Below are 21,623 nucleotides of genomic sequence, written 5' to 3'. Positions count from 1 at the left end.
GGTCTAAGGTGTGAGCTGTGGGTTTGCAGGAATGCACGACAATTCCTCTTGGCTGCTGCTTCATGGATGGAGCAAAATGTGGGGAAAGTGGAGAAAGGAAAAGTCTGCTTCCTTTTTTGTCCTCACACTGGATGCAACTTTCTGTTTATGGACATACCAGGGCAGAATTGGGGGACTGAGATCTGGCACTAAGTGCTTGGAAGACCCAGTGTTCCCAGGCTCTCAGAGGCGAGGTTTCTTTTTTCATTCTTGTTTCTACTTTTTAAAGGGTTTAAATAAGAACTGCAAGGTGTGAGATGTTGTGCAGGAGAGCCTGGGGACATGAAATCAAACCTAGCCTATAAAAATAATACTTTCTAATATGTCTGGATCCTGAGCCTATTGTGAGATGGGTCTTTTAGTGATCTGATGAAAGTGATAGAAGAGCAGCAGTTTTGATGATTATACTAATGTGTTTTCTGTGTCTTGCCTTCTCATGAAGTAAAATCTGTGCCTCTTTCTGACAATGGGTGAGAAAATGGTAAAAAAAGAGTGAAAAGTTCTCATTTATTTTAAAAGGGAAATGCTTTCCTTTGCTTTCGTTCATCCCTGAGGAAAGGCATCTTGGGCGGTTGTGTCCTGATGGCTCAGCTCTCTCCCTGGAGTGCCTTGGCAGATACAGAACAGACTGCTGCTCTGGGACAAGCAGTACAAGTGGCCTTGGAGTGGCAGATTCCAACTGTCCCCAGAAGTGGATGCTGTGGCATTTCTTAAGAGTGTAGTGACCAAAGTTACCAAGTTATAGTCTCACCTATATGATGCATAACAGTGAGCACACACGTGTGTGTGCATTTATGTATTCATCATTGGCCACTTAAGTTTCCCCAGAGACCTGTTCGTGACTCGGGCAGGAGGGAATGGAACCTTTTCCCAGTGTTCCTAATCCAGTGCCCCTGGTAACCTCTCTCAGGGGACAGGACCTGCTCTAAGGTGAGTCTTTTCTGGCTGTGTTTTTCCATGGCAGTAGTTAAGGCTTCCTCACCAAGTTATCAAGTGGCATAACACAAGGCCAGATCCACCCTCAGTGAGTTCTACTGTAGCATTTCCTTTGCCAGTTACTGTGTAAAGGAGGGGGCACTGCAGGCCCTGTTTTTACATCGTGTACGTCAGTGGATCTGCCAGAGACTGGGTGTATCTAACTCAGTGCAAAATTAGAGTTTCATTCCATTATATCCATTTTATTTACAGAGACAGGGGATTTGTTACTTAGCTAAGAGAGTGGGATTTTATGACCTCTCTTCATGACTAAGGCTTCTCTCATGTTGCTTTAGTGAAATTAAAAACAGTTTGTTCTCCTTCTGCATTTATATCAACATCTAAATCTTATAGTAAAATATCTTGCTCTTCAAAATAGCTGTTTCTTGAATGTGGTTTTGGGGATCTTGACAAAGGAGTCGTTTACATCATGCACAAAAACTTATTTTCAACTTATGTACTTTATCTGGAAACTTCATTGATTTGGATGAGTTTGGGCTTTTTATATGTATCTAAGAAATCAAAAGGAAGGAATATATTAATATTTGTGATCTTAAGGCATGTTGGTCATTCGTAAGTCTTGGCCAATGATTTGTTATTTCTGCAGAGATATTTTTTCCTATTTTAACAAAATACTTCATGTTCTACTGATTTTTAATAAATGAAGCAAAAATAGCTCATGGTTTATCTGATAGGCGATACTTTGTGTAGATTGTTTTTCCAAGCACACTTTTATATTTTGTCATAGTATAAAATAACTCATATAAAGAATTGCACTGCAATTTTTCTCCTCTTCTGAATTGTCACTAATATTCCACAATAGTTAGAATAGAAAAAGGCCTTTTCATTGCAGGGACCCTGAATTGGCAGCTGCTTTGCATGCCGAATGTCCTGGCTTCAATGGGAGCATTGCTCATGGAATGATTGCAGAACCAGGCCCTGAAATTACCTTGCCAGCTAATGATAAAATCGCATGCGGGCCACAGGGGTTTTTGTGGAATAAATATAAGAGTGGAACAATATCCAGTACACATTATACCAGTAATTTAAAGCATATTCAGGACAAAGAGAGAGTTCCCAGTGCAGGCAGCATCATAGAGATTTGCTGTATCTGATAAAGATTAGGTTTTTCAGCTCATAATACCATACTATTACTTTCCTTTTGTTAGTCTTTCAACACCTACACTCCTGCATTGACACAATATCAAGTAGGAAGAGGAAGAATAGCCTTGTATTTAAGGGACTGAGCAGGGATTAAAGAAATTTCGGTTCTTTTCCCTGGCTCTGCCAGAGACTTTTGTGACCGTGTACAAGTTACTTATTATTTTCATGCCTCTATTCTTGATCTGTGAAATGGTGATTTTTTTTTTTCTTTCTTTTTCCTCCCAACCCTAAATCCTTTCTTGCTGGCTTCTTTGCACTTCATGTGCCAGGCTTGTTGCTTGAGTCCCAGCTATGAAGATGTAGCAGTTGCTTAGGGATAGGAAGTGTCTGGCTGCTGTAGATGATGAAATCAGGGCAGGCAATGGCTGGAATTAACCATGTAAACATTTGGAAAGCTGGCTGGCTTCATTACAGTGAAGTACTTTCATTAGTTGTGAATATGTGTGTGTCATTTTACTTTGTCTAACAGGAAAATGCCAGGTATCCTGATGAACTAACGGGGTTTGAAAGGAGAAGCAAAACCATTGCTCTGTCATGGAAGTTTTTTCTGGTTACACATTTTTTGACAGTTTCATCTTTTATTTGAAGTTGCTTTTGTGCTCTCATGCTGTGTCTCTACCAGAGGCTGTATACTGTAGTGAGGAACAGGAAAAAATATCTGAAACTGGGCTGGTGATGGAGCTGTGCACTTACGTGAGACACTGAGTGTTTGGGCAGTGCAGTCTGCATTGGTAATACATGGCTGTAAAACGCTTTTCAAGATTGCACTTGGCAATAATCATTTATCAGAACTGGTAGTCTTTTTTTGAACAGAGCCTGAATGTAGTTTTCTTTAGAAGACATGTGGTCAAATCTCTGAACATGTGATTTCTTTGTTCTTGAGTTGCATCTTGAGATGCTAATAAAGCTCTGATATCATTCACTTAATGCGGAGAGTTTGATCTCTGCTTTTTGGATTCCATTATGACTGAGGTGGATGCAAAGTGCTCTCTTGTGCTGAACATATGGACTGGTTATGGGAGGTTATTTGTCAGTGCAATTGCAAGCTGAACAAGCCAATGTCCTATCAGGTGTATGTCACCAATTTCAGGTTTTCTTTATGGAATCCCACTGGCTGGCTGATGATCCTTCTTCAGCTGTGATGAGCTAATCTTTCCCTGACATTGCAACCACAGTTCTGGAAAAGTGTGCAAAGCAGTGCCTTGCCTTTGGCTGCTGCTGTACCTGACACAGACACATACATATCCAGATCATTCTCCTGTCTTGCTTTCATTATAATTCTGGATGGAATTAAGGATGATGAGTCCTAGAATATCCCTACTGGCTTTACTTTGTCATTTGCAGCATAACCAGTGTCAGTACAAGATGTGATTATTTGCAACATCAGGTGGTAATAATCGGGTGATATGTGACTGGCTTGCATGCCCTTGGTTTGCTGTGTATTGGGGGGTGCTAGAGTGACACTGGACTTGCAGCTTGTCCGCTGTCATGTGGGCACCTTGTTGTGTGCCTTTAAACCCTGCCGTGTTTCACTGCGTGGTGCTGAGCAGAGCAGCTCAGGTTGGTGTTTGTTAGCGCGGCTGTGCCGCAGCACCCACGCGCTCTGAAGGCATGCACGGCAGCACAGAATTCATTACCTGCGCCGCATGCTGGCCATGCTCATGCACACACATCGCTCCTGCCTTCCATGACACAACTCTGAGAGTTGTCTAAACAAAGTCTTCAGCTTTGGCGTCTTGGGGTTGGTGATCTTTTCACTGGGTGTTTTCCCCCTCTTAGAATCAAGTTTTGTGAAATCTTTGCTTGTGTGAGGGATTCTCACTGTTGACCTAATTTGACCCCTGTCTTTCTTCCCTTGCTGTTCTTTCCAGCACTCACGTGCTGCCTTCAAAGCACTATTATCCAGGTGCATGCTCCTGCACAAGTGGGGGTAGTTGGATTTCCGTGACTTGTCTGAGCTTCTGTGTCTTTCCAGAAGCATCCTTTGCGCTGTCCCTTCTTCCACGTCCTTCTCTCATCTGAGCTGTCTTCTGTCCCATATATTTTAGTCCTTTATATTCACTCTGAAAGTTCCTGCCATAACCTGTGAGCTGAGGAAGAGCGATTTCCTTAAAATATGAGGGATGACGGTGAAATTTTTTATGGTGTAACTAAACCAATTTGGGCTTTATCTTTTAATTTGTGTTACGGCTTCTTAAAATAAAACAGCAGGTTCCCTGAAACTCTAGAGCAGTCTGAAATAAATCCTAGACTCCTTTTGTTTTCCAGTTGCTGCCTTAAGTAGTTTTAAACATTATTTTAGAACGTAACAGAATTCCAATTTGAAAATAGGTCTGGCAGCAGATCAGATGTGGACTGAAACTTTTCAGCTTTTTAAGAGGCCATGAGATGCAGCACTGCCCTGATGAACTTCATTATGCCAGATGAATATAAAATAGTCATATAAAGGGAGATTTGCAAAGACATAAAGAAAAGGCACCTATTTTTTCAGTGCATCTGGGAACCTTAAATCTTAATCTTATATTTTGAAGTTTCTTCTCTTAAGAGAAGATTGCAGATTAAATGTGTACATTTTTGTAATAAAAATAATTCTGTGATCCAATCTTGAAATAGATGTGAATTATCTGTAACATTACAGATCAAGTCAGATTCCTCATGGAGTCATATTGTGCACACATTTAGAGCCTTTGCAGTGCAATATTTTAGCCTCTGTTAGGCATTTACAGTTGGAGAGGGGATTAATGGATATTTAAGGTGTTGATGAATTGAGGCCTAAATTTTAATTGTTGGAACCAGCAAGTTTAGGAGTTGATGAGTTTTTCAGGACAAGTTATTTTATTTTTTTCACATGCAAACAAGACCATTCATTTTACAACATATCTGCAGTTCTGCGTGTGTCCCCTCATGTATAATGTCATTTGTCAGTAAAAGCAGAGCTGATTAGCTTTATAATTTACAGTTAACCAGATCTGTCAGGGAAATGGTCTTATTGTCCAGCTTGTCTTTTTGTCCTGAAGCTGTGGCTGGGGGTGGAACGGTGTGTGCACCTCGGGGAGGTCAGCGAGGGTGGAAGGCACTAATGCATTCTGAGCTGCAAAGCTCACGCTTGACCTCGATGATTAAAGTTTTTCCTGTCATCCAGCAGCAGTTGAGCCTGAATTGTCTCTTAAGAAGTCAAAAGGTCTAATCAACCTAATGAACAAACTCAATCATTAGTACTTTGGGAAGGAAGTGTGCTACCACTGCTGGTGCCCCAGCTGCAGGGTGTGTGTTGATGGGGGCGCAGGAGGAGCTGCTGGAGGTACAGCGGGGCACAGCCCCCTCCCCTTCACAGGGCTGAGCTCGTCCCACAGTGTCCACGCTCTACTCTGGCCATGGGGGAAATTTCACATTCTTGTAGGTGATAGGAAGGGCTGTTTGTTTCCTTTGAAGGGTTTTTTAAGTGAAGATTAAACAAAAGCTAAACCTTCCTTGGGTGAACATCTGTGCTAGTGAGCTAATCTGCATTTTTCTTTACCCATTCGTCCCAGCTCTTTTCACTCAGATTTCTCTGACGTGGATAAAATATGTTTCAGGGATCCTTTGTTACATTCCAGTATCTGAAGTTAATGGGAAAGCCTTTTTCATACTGGTCGAGTAGATGAGAGCTGTTAGTCATTTAAACGCAGTAAAACCTTTCAGACAGTGGACACCTCGGCTTTGGAGCCAGAACCTTTGTCATGTGTGTCCTGGAGACTGGCACCAGTGTCTTGTATACACACACATACCAGCCAGACCTGTTTTTCCAAACATTTTCTCTGTTTTTTTAATAATGTAGTGTCTTATAATTCTTTATTCTGATGAGAGCAAAGCCACAGCGAAGAAGAAAAAAGTGTTTTTTTTTCACACTCATGCTTCTTGCCTGGAATGCATGTAGTGATTTGGTTTTCCCTGTAAATAGAGTAAATCAAAACCAGGCTATTATTTTTAAAATAAAATACCCTGAAACTGTAATTATCACGTAAGAAACCTACTTTTTTTTCCAAATCTATGGAAATTCACTGGCTCAAGCAAGGGGTGACAGAAACTCTTGTAAGAAAGTGACTTCTTCCCTCTGTGAAGATGCACCCTGTGCTTAGGCAGACACGTGCAATTGATCCTTGTCCTCAGTCATTTTGGTGGTCTTGTTGTCTTGATTTTACACAGCCAGTGGTAAATGAGATTGCTAATTTAAAGCTTTCAGAAACAGAATGACATCATCCTTTTAATGGGGATGCTTTAAGATTTTTTGCTGTCTAATGTTAATTTTGAATACTCAACAGATGAAGAGTTCAAATATATTTGAGTATGAGCATCCATAATAATTATACATCAGTATAATGTAGTCCTTCTTTGTTACTTGTTTTTAATTCAATAAATATATTTGCTTGCTATGTTGTGTATTTGTAGAAGTGTGGAGGAAATTGGTGTCCTTATGGCGGATACATAGCAGACTTCAGCATTACCATAACTCATTAAAATCAGATAAAAGTAGAGCTGCAAAACAATTTCTGTCTTTTGCCAACAAGATGGTGAAAAAGGGAAATTCCACTCCTCCGATACGAGTTTTTCAGAACTGTGGACAGAACAGAGTGGACATTCCTGACCTCTTTGTGCTGGGTCTGCTGAGGCAGATAAGCAGAGTATACATCAACAGAATTCACATGACTATGTCATATTTTGGGGACAGTAAGTAAGATTAGCTTTTTGAATGATGAAAGTTCTTCAGCTTTAGCAAAATGTGTGTAAAGCCACTCTGGTTTATTTTGATAATCTGCAATTTTCCAGCCTGCTTTTCCATCCTGTGGCTGGAACCTACAAATAAAGTGCAGTTTACTCAGTGCTAGGTAAGGCCTATGTTACTTACCTGTTTACTTTGGATGGGAAGAAGGTGAGATGGAGGCAGTGGATTCAAATGGACTCAGTCAAGGCTGTTTGAGTGTTTAATGCTCTGAACTCTCCAGGGTGAACCCATCACTTTCTGTGAAGAAGCATTCGTGTCCCACCGTTCGTCTGTGATGAGGCAGTTCCTGCAGAACGCCATCCAGCTGCAGCTCTTCAAGCAGGTACTGCCTCCAGTGCTCTGTGGGGAAGCAGATTCTGTAACAATTCAGGTGGTGTTTGGAGGGCTGTTTCTATATCCCTTGGTCCTGTAGTGCAGCATCTCAATTCCTGCTTGCTGGCTTCTCTCAGACTCAGGTGCTGAGGCTTTCTCTGTACTGAGAGGTGGATGGGTTTTCCCACTAATGGTCTCTGAGCCCAGGGTTTTTTCTTATCTGAGCATACCTAGACCCAAGTATCTACTGTAAACTTTGTCCAGAAAGCATATTCCTGTTGAACACAGAATTACTGCTTTAGGGCAGCTGAAAATATGTACATGTAGCCAAGCACGAATGCTGGTTTTTAGCAAAGCCACACACCTTTGGGCAGTGGTCAACATTAGGCCAGTTTGGGTGGTAGTTTCATTCTATTCTGAGTCCCTACCCAATGCAAACACTGAGGTTATTCCAGCTAATGAAGGATAAAGTCTTTCTGAAAAGATGAAGAACGAGATGGTTGATGTGTTTCTGTCTTTTAACGCTGGTGCAGTTCATTGATGGACGTCTGGATCTGCTGAACTCTGGGGAGGGCTTCAGTGACGTGTTTGAAGAGGAGATAAATATGGGAGAATATGCAGGTAAGAAATATTTTAAGGTAATTTCAGACACTTTTGTTGGCTTACCATTTGTGGATTATCATGATGTGATTGGTCATTGCTGCCAGGTAAGTAACTGAGGCTTAGTGATCCTGGCAGCCTGAAATGTCTTAAATTTTTGTTCTTTCCTCTGTCAAGAACTTTGAATAATGTATTGTAGTCTGAGTATGCCTGTTCAGTCTTACAAAACCTCAGCTTTACCACTTAATAAAGTATAACTAAAAGAGTTCTTGCATTGGACAAAGAATCTTGGCTTTACGCAGAGACACCTCAGATTTCTTTTAGTGAGCTTAAAAACATCTGTGTTCTCAAATGTGTGAGACAGCACAGAGAAAATAGGAAAGTGTAAATCTCTCATCACTATTATGTTTTCTCCTAAAAGAAAAGGCTGGCTGTCCTGTTCTGTCCATGTTCCAGAACCCCTAAGTGCCAACACTTCATGTTTGGAGCTTGTTTCCTGTTCAGCAGAGGGTTTCATTTTGTTTGTTTGTGTGTTTGATTCTCTGTAGGTAGCGACAAACTGTACCACCAGTGGCTGTCCACAGTGAGGGTAAGCACACGAGATCCTGCCAGACACCCTGGAGCTGGGGTTGGCCCATTGAAGATTTTCATCTAGTGACAGAGACAGTAAATCTTAAAGCTGTTTACATCTGATGGCCTATAATCAAATTTGATCTCTGGAAATGTAATTCTGCACTGAAAATAGGAAATACATTAGCTAGGGTTTAATTCCCTGGATTTTGCCCTTCTCCTGGGTTTTTCAGTAAGGTGCTGTACAGCAATAGTCCATGGGGTGTGGCAGGGGTGTAAAACACCAGCCAGACAAACAGATTATTGCATCTGGTGTATCACTGGCTCATCACTTTGATTATATTCATCACATGAAATTCAGCTTTTCAGAATTAACGTTTGTGACTGGAGTTAGATTTCATTTTCCCTCAATTTATCCCTTTATCAACTACTTGTATCTTAAAAAGGCAGCATGTATGTGATAAACAGGACTGTGGGATGAGGGAAAGCAAAAGAGCAAAGTAAAAGCAGATCTCCCCTCTTCAGATTGAACGTACAGGCTGTCCTGGGACAGAGTCTCTGCCTCACACACTGTGTTGCTCAGGGTACTTGTGTCTTAAACTTGTTTAGGATTTTAATGCAATGTACAGGACACCCCTGAGGGTGAGTGGAAGCACAGAACAGGGTTTGTAAGACATGTAAGATAAGGGCTCTTGGCAGACACCCATATTTTTCCTTGGACAAGTGCTGTATAAAATAGAATTGGGCAAAACAAGAGCAACATTCAGTCTGGTTTTCCTTGGGCCTTTTTCTTTAAATTTGACCTTTTCATACTCAGCTCTGCTAATAAGCATAGTTAGTGCTCTGTTATTTTAAGTTAAGAATGGTGGATTTTAGATTGCTGTTTGCTTTAAAGAGCTTTGATAACGTTTCTTCCCTTGTTACTATAATTACAGAAAGGAAGTGGAGCCATTTTAAATACAGTAAAGACCAAGGCTAACCCTGCCATGAAGACTGTCTATAAGTTTGTAAGTATTGAGTACTGGCTTACTACTGAGATAAGAGTCTAATTACAATTCTGTTCTAACCTTTCAAATGAGACTCAAGACTTTACATCCATTTTTATTGGACTCACAGAATTACTCAAAATATACATTCATTCGAATTTCAAATTTAAATGAAAAAGTCATTTTGAAATTTAAACTCAATTGAAATGCAAAGGACAATGGGAACTTGTGATTTCTTTTGAAAGTACAGATGATAAATTCCATTTATTATATAGAACACTTTCTGGGAAATAGTGCCTGTGTGCTCTGCTAGGCAGCTCTACCATCTCATCATTGCTCTGTTGGAAATCATTGTTACCTCAGCTTTCCCTGCTTGCAGCTTCACCAAAAGAAGGGAATCCTCTCATTTTCCAAATTGTTTCCATCTTTTCTAAATGTCAATTAATTTTCCCTAGAGATTTCTTATACCTGCTTATTTAGAGCCCAACTTACTGAGTTATTCTTTAAATGGACGTGTTTTCAGTGCTGTTAACAAACAGCTGGTGTGTTGCTGTGCTATCGTGTATGGCTGCCAGCTCCACTCTGCCAGATCAAACAGCACAGAAACAAGTGAGGATTTCTTATATGCTCAATTCTGGGAAATAATGCTGCAAAAAGCATTGAGATAACCATTCAAACTTGGGGTTTTTGCTGCCTTTCTCCAGCCTGAGAGAGAGGAGTAGGATGAGATTGGCTCTACTAAATGGAACTGGCATCCAGAGCACTGCAAGGAGCGTTTGCAGGCTCACTGCCAGTGTGGAAGAATAGAAGTTTATAGCAAAGATAAATACTTACAGGGGAACAGTGAGGCTGTGGAATGCAAAAAGATGAAAGATGGCTATGGCTTCAAAACAGGGAAAACAACGTTTTTGTGACAAAGGTGGGGTGGTGGTTTTTGTTTATTTGGGGTCTCTTTAGCTCTCTGTTTGTTTTAGTGTGTTTTCAGTATCTTGTTACATTTTTTTATTGCCGTTTTTAGTAACTGAAAACAAACTTAGTCACTGCTGGAAATAGAAAGGAATTTTAACTTAAATTAATTTTTCATGCAGGCAAAAGATCATGCAAAAATGGGAATAAAAGAAGTGAAAAACCGCTTGAAGCAAAAGGTACTTGAAGTTCTTATTCAAAATGTATAAGCACCACATCTGAAATCCTTAGCCACTGAAAGCATGATGTGATCAATAGGAAGCTGTTTGATACAGTGTTGTTAGCACACTTCAAAATGCATTACCAGCTGTCCTGGATTTTTCACACTTATAAATATTCACAGACAAAAAAAAATTGTCTTCAAATACATTAAAGCTCTGACTTAAACCCACAAAAGCCAGAAAATTGAGTGTCCTGTTTGTAGTGGTCCTGCTCCTGTCCTTCGTGCTGGGGCACTGTGGAAGGGGACTGCATGTGGACTGGGAGCTCTTCCTACAGCTCTGGCAGTGAACTTTTTGCAAATGGCAAATTGTTGTTATTTTTGCAGTAGTCAGTCAGGAAAAATAACATCATGTCTGTCTGCCATTGGGAAGGGTATTTCTGCATTTCTTGAATGTCTATTGCAAAGTTCAGACAGGAAGGAATTTATTAGAGTTGGTGTCTTTTGCCAATTGGAATTATTGAAGGAAAAAATACTCAGACTGTTTGCTGTTTCCCAAATCTGTGTGTTTGGAAACAGCACAATTCCAAACTGTTCCACTGTGTTTGAGGGATGTGTTATCCAATGCCAATTGCTCCTTATAAACCACAGGTATAGTTCACACTGACACACACCTTATGAATAGATGGGTAACTCTGCCCTGGGTTATTGCAGATACTCTCTTTATTCTGTGAATCGGAGCTCTCAGTCATCGGGGGAGGCAAGACAGCCAACCTGCTGAGAGAACTGAAGTTCTTATTCAGAAATTTGTATTCAGTTTGTCGCATAGGAGTTTGGGTTTTGTTTTTTTTTAATCTGTGCTCTCTCTGTAAATTTCTTCTCTAAATTTCTAGCCCATCCTCTTAAGTTGGGGCTACAAATATGTTGGTGGGCAGACAGAAATGCACCTGAGCCTGTCGCCAGCCTGTTCCTCCAAAGGGGTTTCTGTGCAGCTGGGCTGCAAAGCGAGGAATTACCTGTGTACATTCCAACTGCTGTTCCCTCTCTAAACACTCCAGACATTGCTGTAGATTCTTGGGGAAGATAAAGTTGCTTCAGATGCCTTTATGCCATTTTATTTTATTACACTAAGTTATATATGACCACTGTAGGTATAATTTGAAAAGAATAAAAACATGAAGCAGTTTTCTTGTACATGGATTTCCTTATGTCATTCCATGTGTTTCATTTCTGGACATAACCTTCCTAAATAATAAAATGTTTGGCCTTCTCTCGTGTGTTTCTAAAGCAGTTGGAGCTGTGTAACATGACCAGATTTTTTCCTGCATTTTAAATGCTAATAGAATTGTGTGCTGTTGTGTGACATTTGTATACGAGGCTGAGAAAAGCCTCATTCAGTCATTGCTTTGTTTTATTATTTTTGTTGTCCTCCTGGTCTGTCAAGCAGCAAGCTTCTCTTTAAAAAACACACATAACATTTACAACTTAATGGCCCAATTTTGTTTCACCTTCCTTATTATGTGGTGTTTCTATAAGTGAGATGCTTAAACATGATTGTTCAACATAGGCTTTCACAAGAGCTTAAAAGATTGCTGTGAGTAGTTGACACACACTGCTCTACCTCTCCTTCCTTTATTATTCTTTCCTTTTCTATCCCATCCTCTTCTCCACGTGAATGCAGATAGGAAGGTAACTCTAAAATTAGGGATTGCTCGGTTAAAAGTGATAAAAATAGCAAACACTGTTTTGGTCACCCTCATTTTTAATCTAAACGTCTGTGCTGCTCCGTTATGGGTCTGTTATGCACGGGTCTATTAATGCATCCTCTCCAGTTTTATGTAAGAGCATTGGATTCGTCCTGTGTTTCCTCGCTAGCATGTGTGAGTGTTAACTGTCTGACATCCTGGTATCATTAAATGCTTACTTTTTGCCAAATTTGGGATGCTAGTCTTTCATCTTCTAAGAGTAACCTAAGGTTATTTTTAAACTGAACTTACTATCCACTGCATTTTAACATACTATTTTCCATTATTAATATAGAAAGTCTGCAGGCCCCTGGTAAGGAAAAGTCAAATATAAACATCCCTTTTCCAGTTTTTGCTGCCAAATCTGAGCAGCTTCTGTACAAGATAGAATTTAAAAATGCAATAAAGCTGGAGGTCTGCTTCCTCCAACTCTGCATAGCAATGGTGACCTCTTAAATATAATCAAGAGCCCATTTTGCCCTTGGTCTGCTCCAGTCTTGGGTTTGAATTGCAAATGAGAAATGCAGGATTGACCTGTTGAGAGGTCACTGTGGTGTGTGTAAGGTCCTTCTTTAATATGATAGTGGAGATTGAATGGGGCTCCATTTCCATCCCTTGTTCATTTGTGGTGCAGTATTTCAAAGCAACAGAAATAGTTTTCAGAGGATTCTTATGAGTGAGAGCAAATAATTGTTAATAGATACAGCCTGGTAGCTTTATTTTATATCTGATACCGTTCTTTTTTCCTTTTTTTTCCCTCTTTTTTCTTTCTCATTTCCCTTTTTGTATTTTCTGCAAAGGCTGCCTTTTTCCATCTCACAAATGGACTGTGGTGGTCAAGTCCCTCCGTTAGTGGCTCATTTGAAGCTTAACTGCATAGAATTAGGAAGAAGGAGGAATATGAATGGTACCGTCCTCAACTTTCAGTCAGGAGAATGGAACTTACTGAAAGCTCTGGCTAAGACAATTTATATAAATGGTTGGGCACTTGGCATTAATGTATTCAACATTATTTTCGTTCCTAGAGCCCTGTGTGGCTCTAGTTAATGCCTGGTATTCTAGAAACAGCTCATTTAGAGCTTTATAACATGGCCTGCACAATGTTCAAGACGTTCAGAATGTGTTTTGCTCCTCTCTAGCCAGTGTTTGCACTCCATTACAAAATTTAAGATCAGGTTTCACTGTTTTTTTAACTTAAATGTGTTTTCATTGAAGGTAGAAAAACTTTTGTGAAGCAGGTTTTGCTTTGAGAGTGAAGCTGTATTGATGATTTGTTTGCCTTTTGGGGATGATGAAAAAATAGAGAGGAATCAAATAATTTAATTCTAATATTTTATTAAGCAATTAAAAAAAAAATATGTTGTGTTTTCTTTGGAAGTCTGTGCACCAAACAGTGGAAGTAGGCTTTAGGAACATGTTATCTTTTATATGCAATTATATCATCAGAGAAGTAGAGCCAATCTATAGCAATAAAAGCTCAAGGATTTGCAGTGATCGTTACACATCTGAGAGGATTTTGCTTAATGGCTTAATCTCTCTATCTTTTATCTCCTCCCATTCCTCTCATGTCCAGACTTTTGTGTCCTTTTTCCATTTTTTGGGGAATTTGCTTGGGAAGGTGCTTTGCTTTCCATTGCTTCCCAGGTGTGTGCTGCCTTGATTGGAGCCACAGCTCCAGGCAGGGCTCTGCCGGGCCGGGAGCAGCCCTTGCTCAGTGCAGGTTGGGTGGCCCTGGGTGTGCTGGAGCTTCGGCAGCTCCAGGCACCTCCACCCCCACAGAAAGATGTAAATAGGGTTGTGTTTAGTGTCATTACAGGGAATGGTGTTGCCATAGGCGATGAGTCCAAAACTGAGTGGATCCCTTGGGGGCTCAGTGCTGTCTGGAGCTGGAGTAGGAATTTGACAGGCACTCAGGTTTCTCGTCATTGCCTTGTTTTGGGGCTCTTTGTTACTAATTCGGAGGACTTTGTTGTACCTTTTCAAGACAAGGTGGCATTGTGCAGCTGGAGGGTGGGGGGGGGGAGGGGGAAGAAAAAGTTTTTCTCTCTCGTTTGACCTTAGCAAGTGTTAATTCCCCACGATCCTTATGCCCATATTGGGGAACCACTGCTCTACCAGCTGGATCTAAAGAGGGGTCTCAGCTCCTCTGTGGAGCAGACAAAGCCCCTTAGAAAGTCCATCCAGCTTTTTGTTTCATTTGACCTAAACACATTAGGTCAGTGTGTGTCCAAAGGAACCATTTCTAATTGGCCATCAGCTTACACAGCTCATTATTGTACCTGAGCGAGCCGGGGGCTCGCAGGGCCGTGTCAGAGGTCAGGGAATCAAAGCCCTGCCGGTGGCAGCAGCCACCCTCAGGTCAGCCTTACAGAGCTCCAGCGTGTGCAGCCTTCTCTCCATATTTACCCAGCATTATTTCCTTGGCATTGTTGCAGAGATGTAAGGTTTGGGGCCCACTGCGTTACAGACTGTTTCTCAACTCACTTTCAAACTCTTTGCTCCTTCTCTGATTCCTGGTGTCTGCAGGCCTTTGTCTTTTTCAAAACCTGTGTTACACACCCCATGCCTGCACTTGCCAAGTCCTCTAACCTGGGCTGGTGGGTCACTTCACTTCTGGAGAGGAGACCTAATGTCAAAGCAAACAAAAAGTGTTCTGCCAGACAGCCCTTGGTGTTGTACCCTCTCCTGGAGGCATATGTAGTACACACAGACTCCAAGATGAAATGCAAAGCTAACTGAGCTCTGAGTTCCATCTCTCCTTGTCACTTCCACCAGTAATTGTTCTGCTATGGATAATTCTGTGCAGTACATAAATGGAATTACTGTCTTCATTTAGGTTTACAATAAGCAGAATGCCCTGTTCCTGGGCTTCTGCTGAATTCATTTCTAAAACAGAAAATCTGAGCTATAGTTTTTTTCTCCACGTGCACTTCCTGGTTTTTGCGTGTTTTAAGTCAGACATTTTACTGAATGTCCTGTTGGCACCACTGGTACTGGGAGGAGAGAGGGGTTGTGTACAAGCTCTGACGGATGAAGTGTTCTATTCTAACGATGTTTTCTTTTCTGTACTTTGGTGTTTTTTTCCCCGAACATCCAAATTGTTAGTCAGCATTATCCTCTAGTGTCTCCTTTGTGCACCTTCCCCTCACTCTGGAGTGTTCCTCGCCATGCTATTCACCTTTTCCTACCACACAGGACATTGCTGAGAACGGGTGCTCGGCAGCACCGGAGGAGCCCCTGCCGAGGACGGCACCATCGCCACTGGTTGAGAAGAAGGACCCAAAATTAAGAGAGGACAGGAGACCAATCACAGTACATTTTGGTCAGGTAGGTCTTAGTGTAAAGTTTCTCTCAATCATGTGACTCAGCAAAAACAGTTCAGAAAGAAGTCACGATAACTAATATGCCAAACACTTCATTATTCATTATGAACTATGCTATTTTAGTTTTACTTTGTTGTATCTGTTTAAAGGGGTTCCAAAACCTAATTTTTCTGGGGTTTACTGGTTCCTTTTGTTCATACGATGATTTTGGGGAAAACAAACCATAAGTGAATTGGGGGGGTGAAGCATAGTTATTGTAGCAACTGTATAAACTATTTTGTGGCTGTTTTAGCATGCAAGGTGCTACAGCCCTCAGGACTGAGGGTGTAGTATTTAAAAATCCCCTGTTATCTAGCCAGATCATTAGTGTCAATATGGAACATCCAACTATTAAAGCATTTGAACATTCTCTGAAAATTAAATGCGATGAACTAAGATGGAAAAATCAATTAATAGCTCGTTAGTGTACTCTGTATTCAGTATCGACAGCTGAGCTGTTCACATTAGTTACTCGTGTAATGTTTCTTTTGATATGTCTGCAAAACAGAGTTTGTGGGGAGGTTTGAAGAGCTAACTGTTTAGAAAATGTTGTAGTTGCTGTGATTTTCATGGAAAAACAGCTAGTATTTATTATTAGTTTGCCAGTGATCCCCTATTAAGTGTAGCCTGACTCAAAAAATAACATGATTTATATTCACAGTTCTCTTTTCTTTTGCTCTATCTATTCTTTACACTGTTCTGACCAGAAAACAGGAGAGAGTATCTCATTTCTTCTAAGGAAGCAAAGTGTAATTTTAAAGCAATTGTAAAACATTATAAAATGTGAAGCAAACCAGTTTCAGAGAAGTGTCTATGAATAGAAACCAGTTGGTGTGGCTGCCCTGACTGTTCAGGTATTAGATGGGGCTACCCCAGGTCTGATCAGTGCTCAGAGCAGTGTTGTCTGCATCATTTTAGAATTAGATTTATTTCTTTCAGTACTTTCACCACTGTGCTAAATGTAAGTTCTTGGAGACTTTTTAAAAATCATTCTCTTCCAGTTAAGTATTTGCAGAGATTTATTTTTCCATTACTTTCTGTGCCAATACAGTTGAGAGGAATTTGGGCTACTGGAGGAATGCAGCCATCTAGCTCCAGCAAGGACATGTTACATTTCCATTTGAAGCAGTCAGAAATCAGATAATATTACAATTTATTTTCAGTTTCTCCTTTAGATTTTTGTGAACGATGGATGGTTCAAACGTTATGGTAGATTAATGAAATATTTATTTGAGTGGTAAGTGCAAATTTAAATTCATGAGGTTTTTTAACAGTCACTTTCAAATTTTTTAATGATCACTTTCTCTGTGTCGAAAGAAACACACATCAGCTTTCCTGACCCCCTGGCTGTGGGGAGAGGAGGCTCTCTGGCTAAATGCTTATTGCTGTCATCACATTACAAATGTTAGTTTCCAAAAACTGATCTGACTTAGCAGTTGTAAGGCTCTCTCACTCACAGCCTTTGTCCTGGCACAGGTCTGCTTTTCCTGATAGCCCAATGCCAAAACAAAAATGGAATCATACTTTCATTTAAAAGGAAAAGATGTTCAGGTTTATGAAATATAGATTAAGGCTTTGGGGAGGAAAAAAGCAGCAACATTTACTGTATAAACGGGAGATGGCTTCTAACTCGTGATTAAAGACAGAGATTTTAGTGTCACTTTTAACTCTGTCTAGAATACAGAAGGTGGGAACAATTAAAAAGGCACAAGAACTCTGAAATAAGGGCTGTTTGTGCATTCACAGCTCTTCTAAACTGAAGAGGATGAAAGAGGCTTTTTTCTCATTGTCAGGGGCTCTCTCGGAGTGCAGCATTGTGCGGCTGGCAGCGAGGTTTAAAATGCATGCGTGCGCTGGGGGTCAGGGCCCCGGCTCGGGGCGCGCGGCGATGCAGGGAGCCCGGCCGCGGCGCCGCAGCGAGCGCCACACAGCCGCCGCGCGGGCCTTTAATTGAGACGTGCTGTCAAAGTGACAAACACATTTGCATACAGTCTATTTATTTTCCTCGGAAAGGTCTGCAGTCTGCTGTTGGTTGAACATTCTTAATCAGCTCGCTGTAAGTGAGCCGGCAGCGAGCTGTCCTGTGCTGGGTGCTTCTCTTCATTACATGACAGATTAGCTAAAGGGGGATGGGCTAGCGAGCCAGCAGCAACCTTTAATTTTAACTCATTATCTCTCACCCTAGAGTGAGGGAGTTGCTAGCTTTTCCAAACACAGTTGTGTATCTGCAGTTGTTAGGCTACGAAAATATCAGTAAAATATCTTGAAATGCCTGTGAAAGCACAGCCCCTCAGCTGATGGTTCACCAAAATTTGGCAATAATTATCTAACGGGGGCGGGGGGGGGAGACTCTGTATGACCTGGCTCGTCTTGGTGAGTGGTGATCGGGCATCATTGGAGAGCCTTGTTTATTATGGAGTTGTTTTAATGATGCTTTCTGTGCATCATGAAGACATTGTGGAAAAGCTCTCCTGCATGGTGAAAAGGATTTTAGCCAGAGAGCCTGGCAATGCGGTAAAGATCTCAACAAAGTGCTCTTACTAAAGACACCACCGTGGGAGGGTGGGAGCACTGCTTTTCCTGGGTGGGACTTTGCATGCTTTTCCCAGGGTGTGCCTTTCTTACTGATTCGTGCCTCAGCCAAATACAGGAACTATCACCACAGACTCTGGGACAATGCAACTGCAGTCAACAAGTAGCAGGAGCGGTACAGGCGGCTCAGGGATGGCTCAGGGTTTAATTTTCAAGCCAAGGCCAAGATTCAAATGAGAGGTTTGTAGTACTGAGTAGTGCTCCGTGTTTGGGGGAAGAGTAAGGTTAGTTATTATGAAAGATCCAGTGCTACAGAGAACATCTGTGATGCTGGGCTCGTGGTTGGACTTGATGATCTGACCAGTCTTTTTCAACCTTAGTGATTATATAAATGTCACCTGCTTTCTTCTGTTTTTTGTCTTAAAACCTGACCAAAATGTCCTTAAAGCATCAGAATACATGCTGCATATTCAACTGCCAGAGCTGTCCTCAGGATCCTTCCCAGTGTGCCAGGCAGGGCAGGCACTGGGAGCCCTGTAAGCCCTGACCAAGGTAGAGTGGGACGCTGATGCAGGTGATTTGTGACTCGGGGGTTTGGGCCCTTGTTTCCATGCCTACACTTGTACTTTTTAGGTAGAACACACGTGTCTGTGTTGTCCTTGAGCTGTTTGGAGAATAAACACTACACAGTGTCATAGTGACTGTTTTGAACAGGTTCCTTGTCCAAGCAAGCAGCTGTTTGGGCTACTTTGGCAGGACCCACAGAGTTCATACAGGATTGGTACCTGTGCCCAGTTTTCCCACTAGTCTGGGAGGGGTGGTGTGAGCACACAGGATGAGCCCAAGGGCTTCTAAATCAAACCTACACTTAGAAACGTTCTTCCTTAGGAGCTTCCCCACAGTCAGTAGCACCACTGATTTAGTGCAATTAAACCAGCAAATGATAAGCTGCCAGAAACATCACTTGTTGGGAAAGGGAATCATTTCATTAGAAGCAAGTGATCCTGGCAGCTCTGTACAGCTCTCTAATTGTGTCTGTTATAATTAGAATGTTTTTTGTCAGCTTAGCTGGGTTTATGTTTTCTATGGCTTGTTTTTATTTACCAGCAAATAGGATATTTAATTCCATTTGTGTACCAAAAGGTGTACAGTTTAGGAAAATACAAAAGACTCTTCCACGTATATCTTTAGTAGAGAGATTCAATCATGTTTCACTCTTGATGCAAACTACAGAGAACCAGTGCTCTGGGGACTAATGTAAACAGCTATGAAACAAATGGAAAATGCACTAATGTACTGAAGCAGCTTGTCTGACTGTGGAAGGGCTTCTCTGGGTTCTCTCCCCAGCTCATTCTGACTGCTGTTAAACTTTTGCAGGCCACAGCATGGAAATTGCCATCTTATTTGCTGTTCTGAGCCCTTTTGCTGTAAATGAACATGTTCATTTCTCCTATTCACAGTCTTCACTTGGACACACAGAACAAACAACTCTGCTTTGTAGGGCAGTGCTCTTCTTCCAGGAGATTAAATGGCATTAAGAGGTCAGGGGGAAGATGGGGAGAACACCAGCCAGCTACATTCCAGGAATGCAGAACTGGATCGCTGAGGCCAGAGGCAGCAGAGGAGGGATTATCTCCAGGGTAAAAGGGATGAAGTAGGGAAGGGAGGAAGGCTCCTTTGCCAGACCCTGTGACTCCCTTCACACCCAGGTGCATCGGAACAATAGCAGATTCCCCTGGATCACAGCAGGCATTGTGTGGCACTGAGGTAGAAACCAAAGGGGAAAGGGGAAAACAAGTTCATTTGCTAATATTCGTATAACCGTATGCTCTGGTTGCAGAGACAGCTCCTCCTCTGGCCACTCTGAGCTGCTCAGACAATAGTGGGACCTTCATTAAGAAAATGAGCCTCCCTTCCACTCTTCCCCACGGATGAGCAATGTGGGTTCCCATTTCCTTTCTGTGGAGCCACATGGGGTTTCCTCCCTTTCTTCATTTGATTCTTTATGGATTTAGCAAAAGTATAAGTTCTTTAAAATTATTTTGTCTTCAGAAAGTATATCTTCTACCCTCATTTATTCTCACTCCTTTCTTTGCCTGTTCCTTTCAGGAACAAATTCAATGTTGCTCAGTAAAAGTCACCCCACAAGAAAGACAAATGTCTTAACCCAGAAGCACTTGTCCATCTAATGTCTGCTTGAGACCACTCAAATGTCCCATCAGGTTCTTAGGGGACAGTGTTTGTTGTCAGAGGAGTAAAACCAATGTCAATGGACAAGACAAGAAAGGATTGAAATTCTGCTTTGTGGTGCGCAGGATTAGCAGAGCTGACAATCCATGGGGTGGGTGTTAGGGAAAGCCCGCACTGGCCATGTGTGCCCATCTGGGACAAGTGTGAGCAGCACCTGCAGAGCATGCCCTGGGTCTCTGCCCCTCCTGCACCTGCTCCCCAGGGCTTCCCAAGGAGCAGGCACAGCTGGGTTCTCTCCAGCCACTGCAGCAATGGAGTCCCTGTGGGCCTGGTGCCATGCAAGAATTCATGCTTTGCAGTGAGATTGTGGCCCCAGTCTACATCCAGCAGATGTGTTCAGCCATGAAAAAGCACTTTGCAGACTATGGCTTTTAGTGTTTTCCAGCTGTCTCGGTATTTCAGGCACTCCTCACACAGGGATGTTAGGAATCACTGTCCTGCTCCGGATACATCGTGTCAGGTGCTGCAATGGCTGGATGTGTGAAGAGAATGCTGGCAGAGCCGACCTCCCAGGGCTTGTGACAAGCAACAGCAGCTGTAACGTGTCTGCAGAGTCTCCTTGTTAGTCCTGTTCTGCTGAGGAACCCATAAATATCTCGTAGAGAGGATCTTGGTCCATCACTGCTGGCATGTGGAAGGAGAGTTGTGCTTTATAAATAATACATACATAGAAAATAAATACATCAGTACATGCAAGGCTACCCAAATCACCTAGATTGACAACCTGAGGAGAGCTCGCAGTGTCGTATGGATTACTTGCTTCTCTATCAATGTAGATCAGCATCCAGAAGCTTCTTATGTATTACTTATGAAGTTGATATGTACAGATAGGCCAGAACTGTCTGAATTGACCTCTGGGCCACTGGATTAAACCAGGAGATTAAAGGGAAAGAGTATGTGAAACATATGATTCTTCTAAGTGCTGACCCCACTGTGACTGTGTGGCCAGGCATTTTTTGGATTTGCCCTTCAGAGCTGGGCTGATGAATACCAAATAAAACAGCTGGGAGTGCCAGACTGCAGACCGAGGGTCTGTGTCCTTCTGTGGGTGTGTGGAGGAGAGTGTCCCCCCAGTTATGCAGCCTGGCTTGGTGAATGATGAAGCTGAGCAAAACAGAGAGTCATTGCTGTTTACAGAACTCCTTAAATGAGAGACCATCTCTTTTTCCTTTTTCTTTTTTTTTCTGTGCAAGTATTCCA

At 41.9% G+C, this 21,623-nt stretch overlaps 1 protein-coding gene across 8 annotated transcripts in view; it reads left to right on the top strand.

Annotated features, from left to right (window-relative positions):
* The window catches only part of DENND1A (DENN domain containing 1A), a 159,570-nt gene that overhangs the window by 117,093 nt on the left and 20,854 nt on the right, over positions 1–21,623 (top strand). For all 8 annotated transcript variants that reach the window (XR_011155642.1, XM_069032080.1, XM_069032081.1 and 5 more), the window contains 6 exons: positions 7,161–7,262; positions 7,786–7,873; positions 8,401–8,441; positions 9,358–9,429; positions 10,497–10,553; positions 15,475–15,606. Coding sequence is in view for 7 of the 8 variants with exons in the window: in XM_069032080.1 (XP_068888181.1) it covers positions 7,161–7,262; positions 7,786–7,873; positions 8,401–8,441; positions 9,358–9,429; positions 10,497–10,553; positions 15,475–15,606 (492 nt within the window). In the remaining variant the exon portion in view is untranslated. The remainder of the gene's footprint in view (positions 1–7,160; positions 7,263–7,785; positions 7,874–8,400; positions 8,442–9,357; positions 9,430–10,496; positions 10,554–15,474; positions 15,607–21,623) is intronic.

The sequence above is a fragment of the Aphelocoma coerulescens genome, chromosome 17, assembly GCF_041296385.1.
Source record: "Aphelocoma coerulescens isolate FSJ_1873_10779 chromosome 17, UR_Acoe_1.0, whole genome shotgun sequence".
Lineage (NCBI taxonomy): Eukaryota > Metazoa > Chordata > Aves > Passeriformes > Corvidae > Aphelocoma > Aphelocoma coerulescens.
Note: the sequence above shows the minus strand (reverse complement) of the source record. Positions and strands in the feature narration are given on the sequence as shown.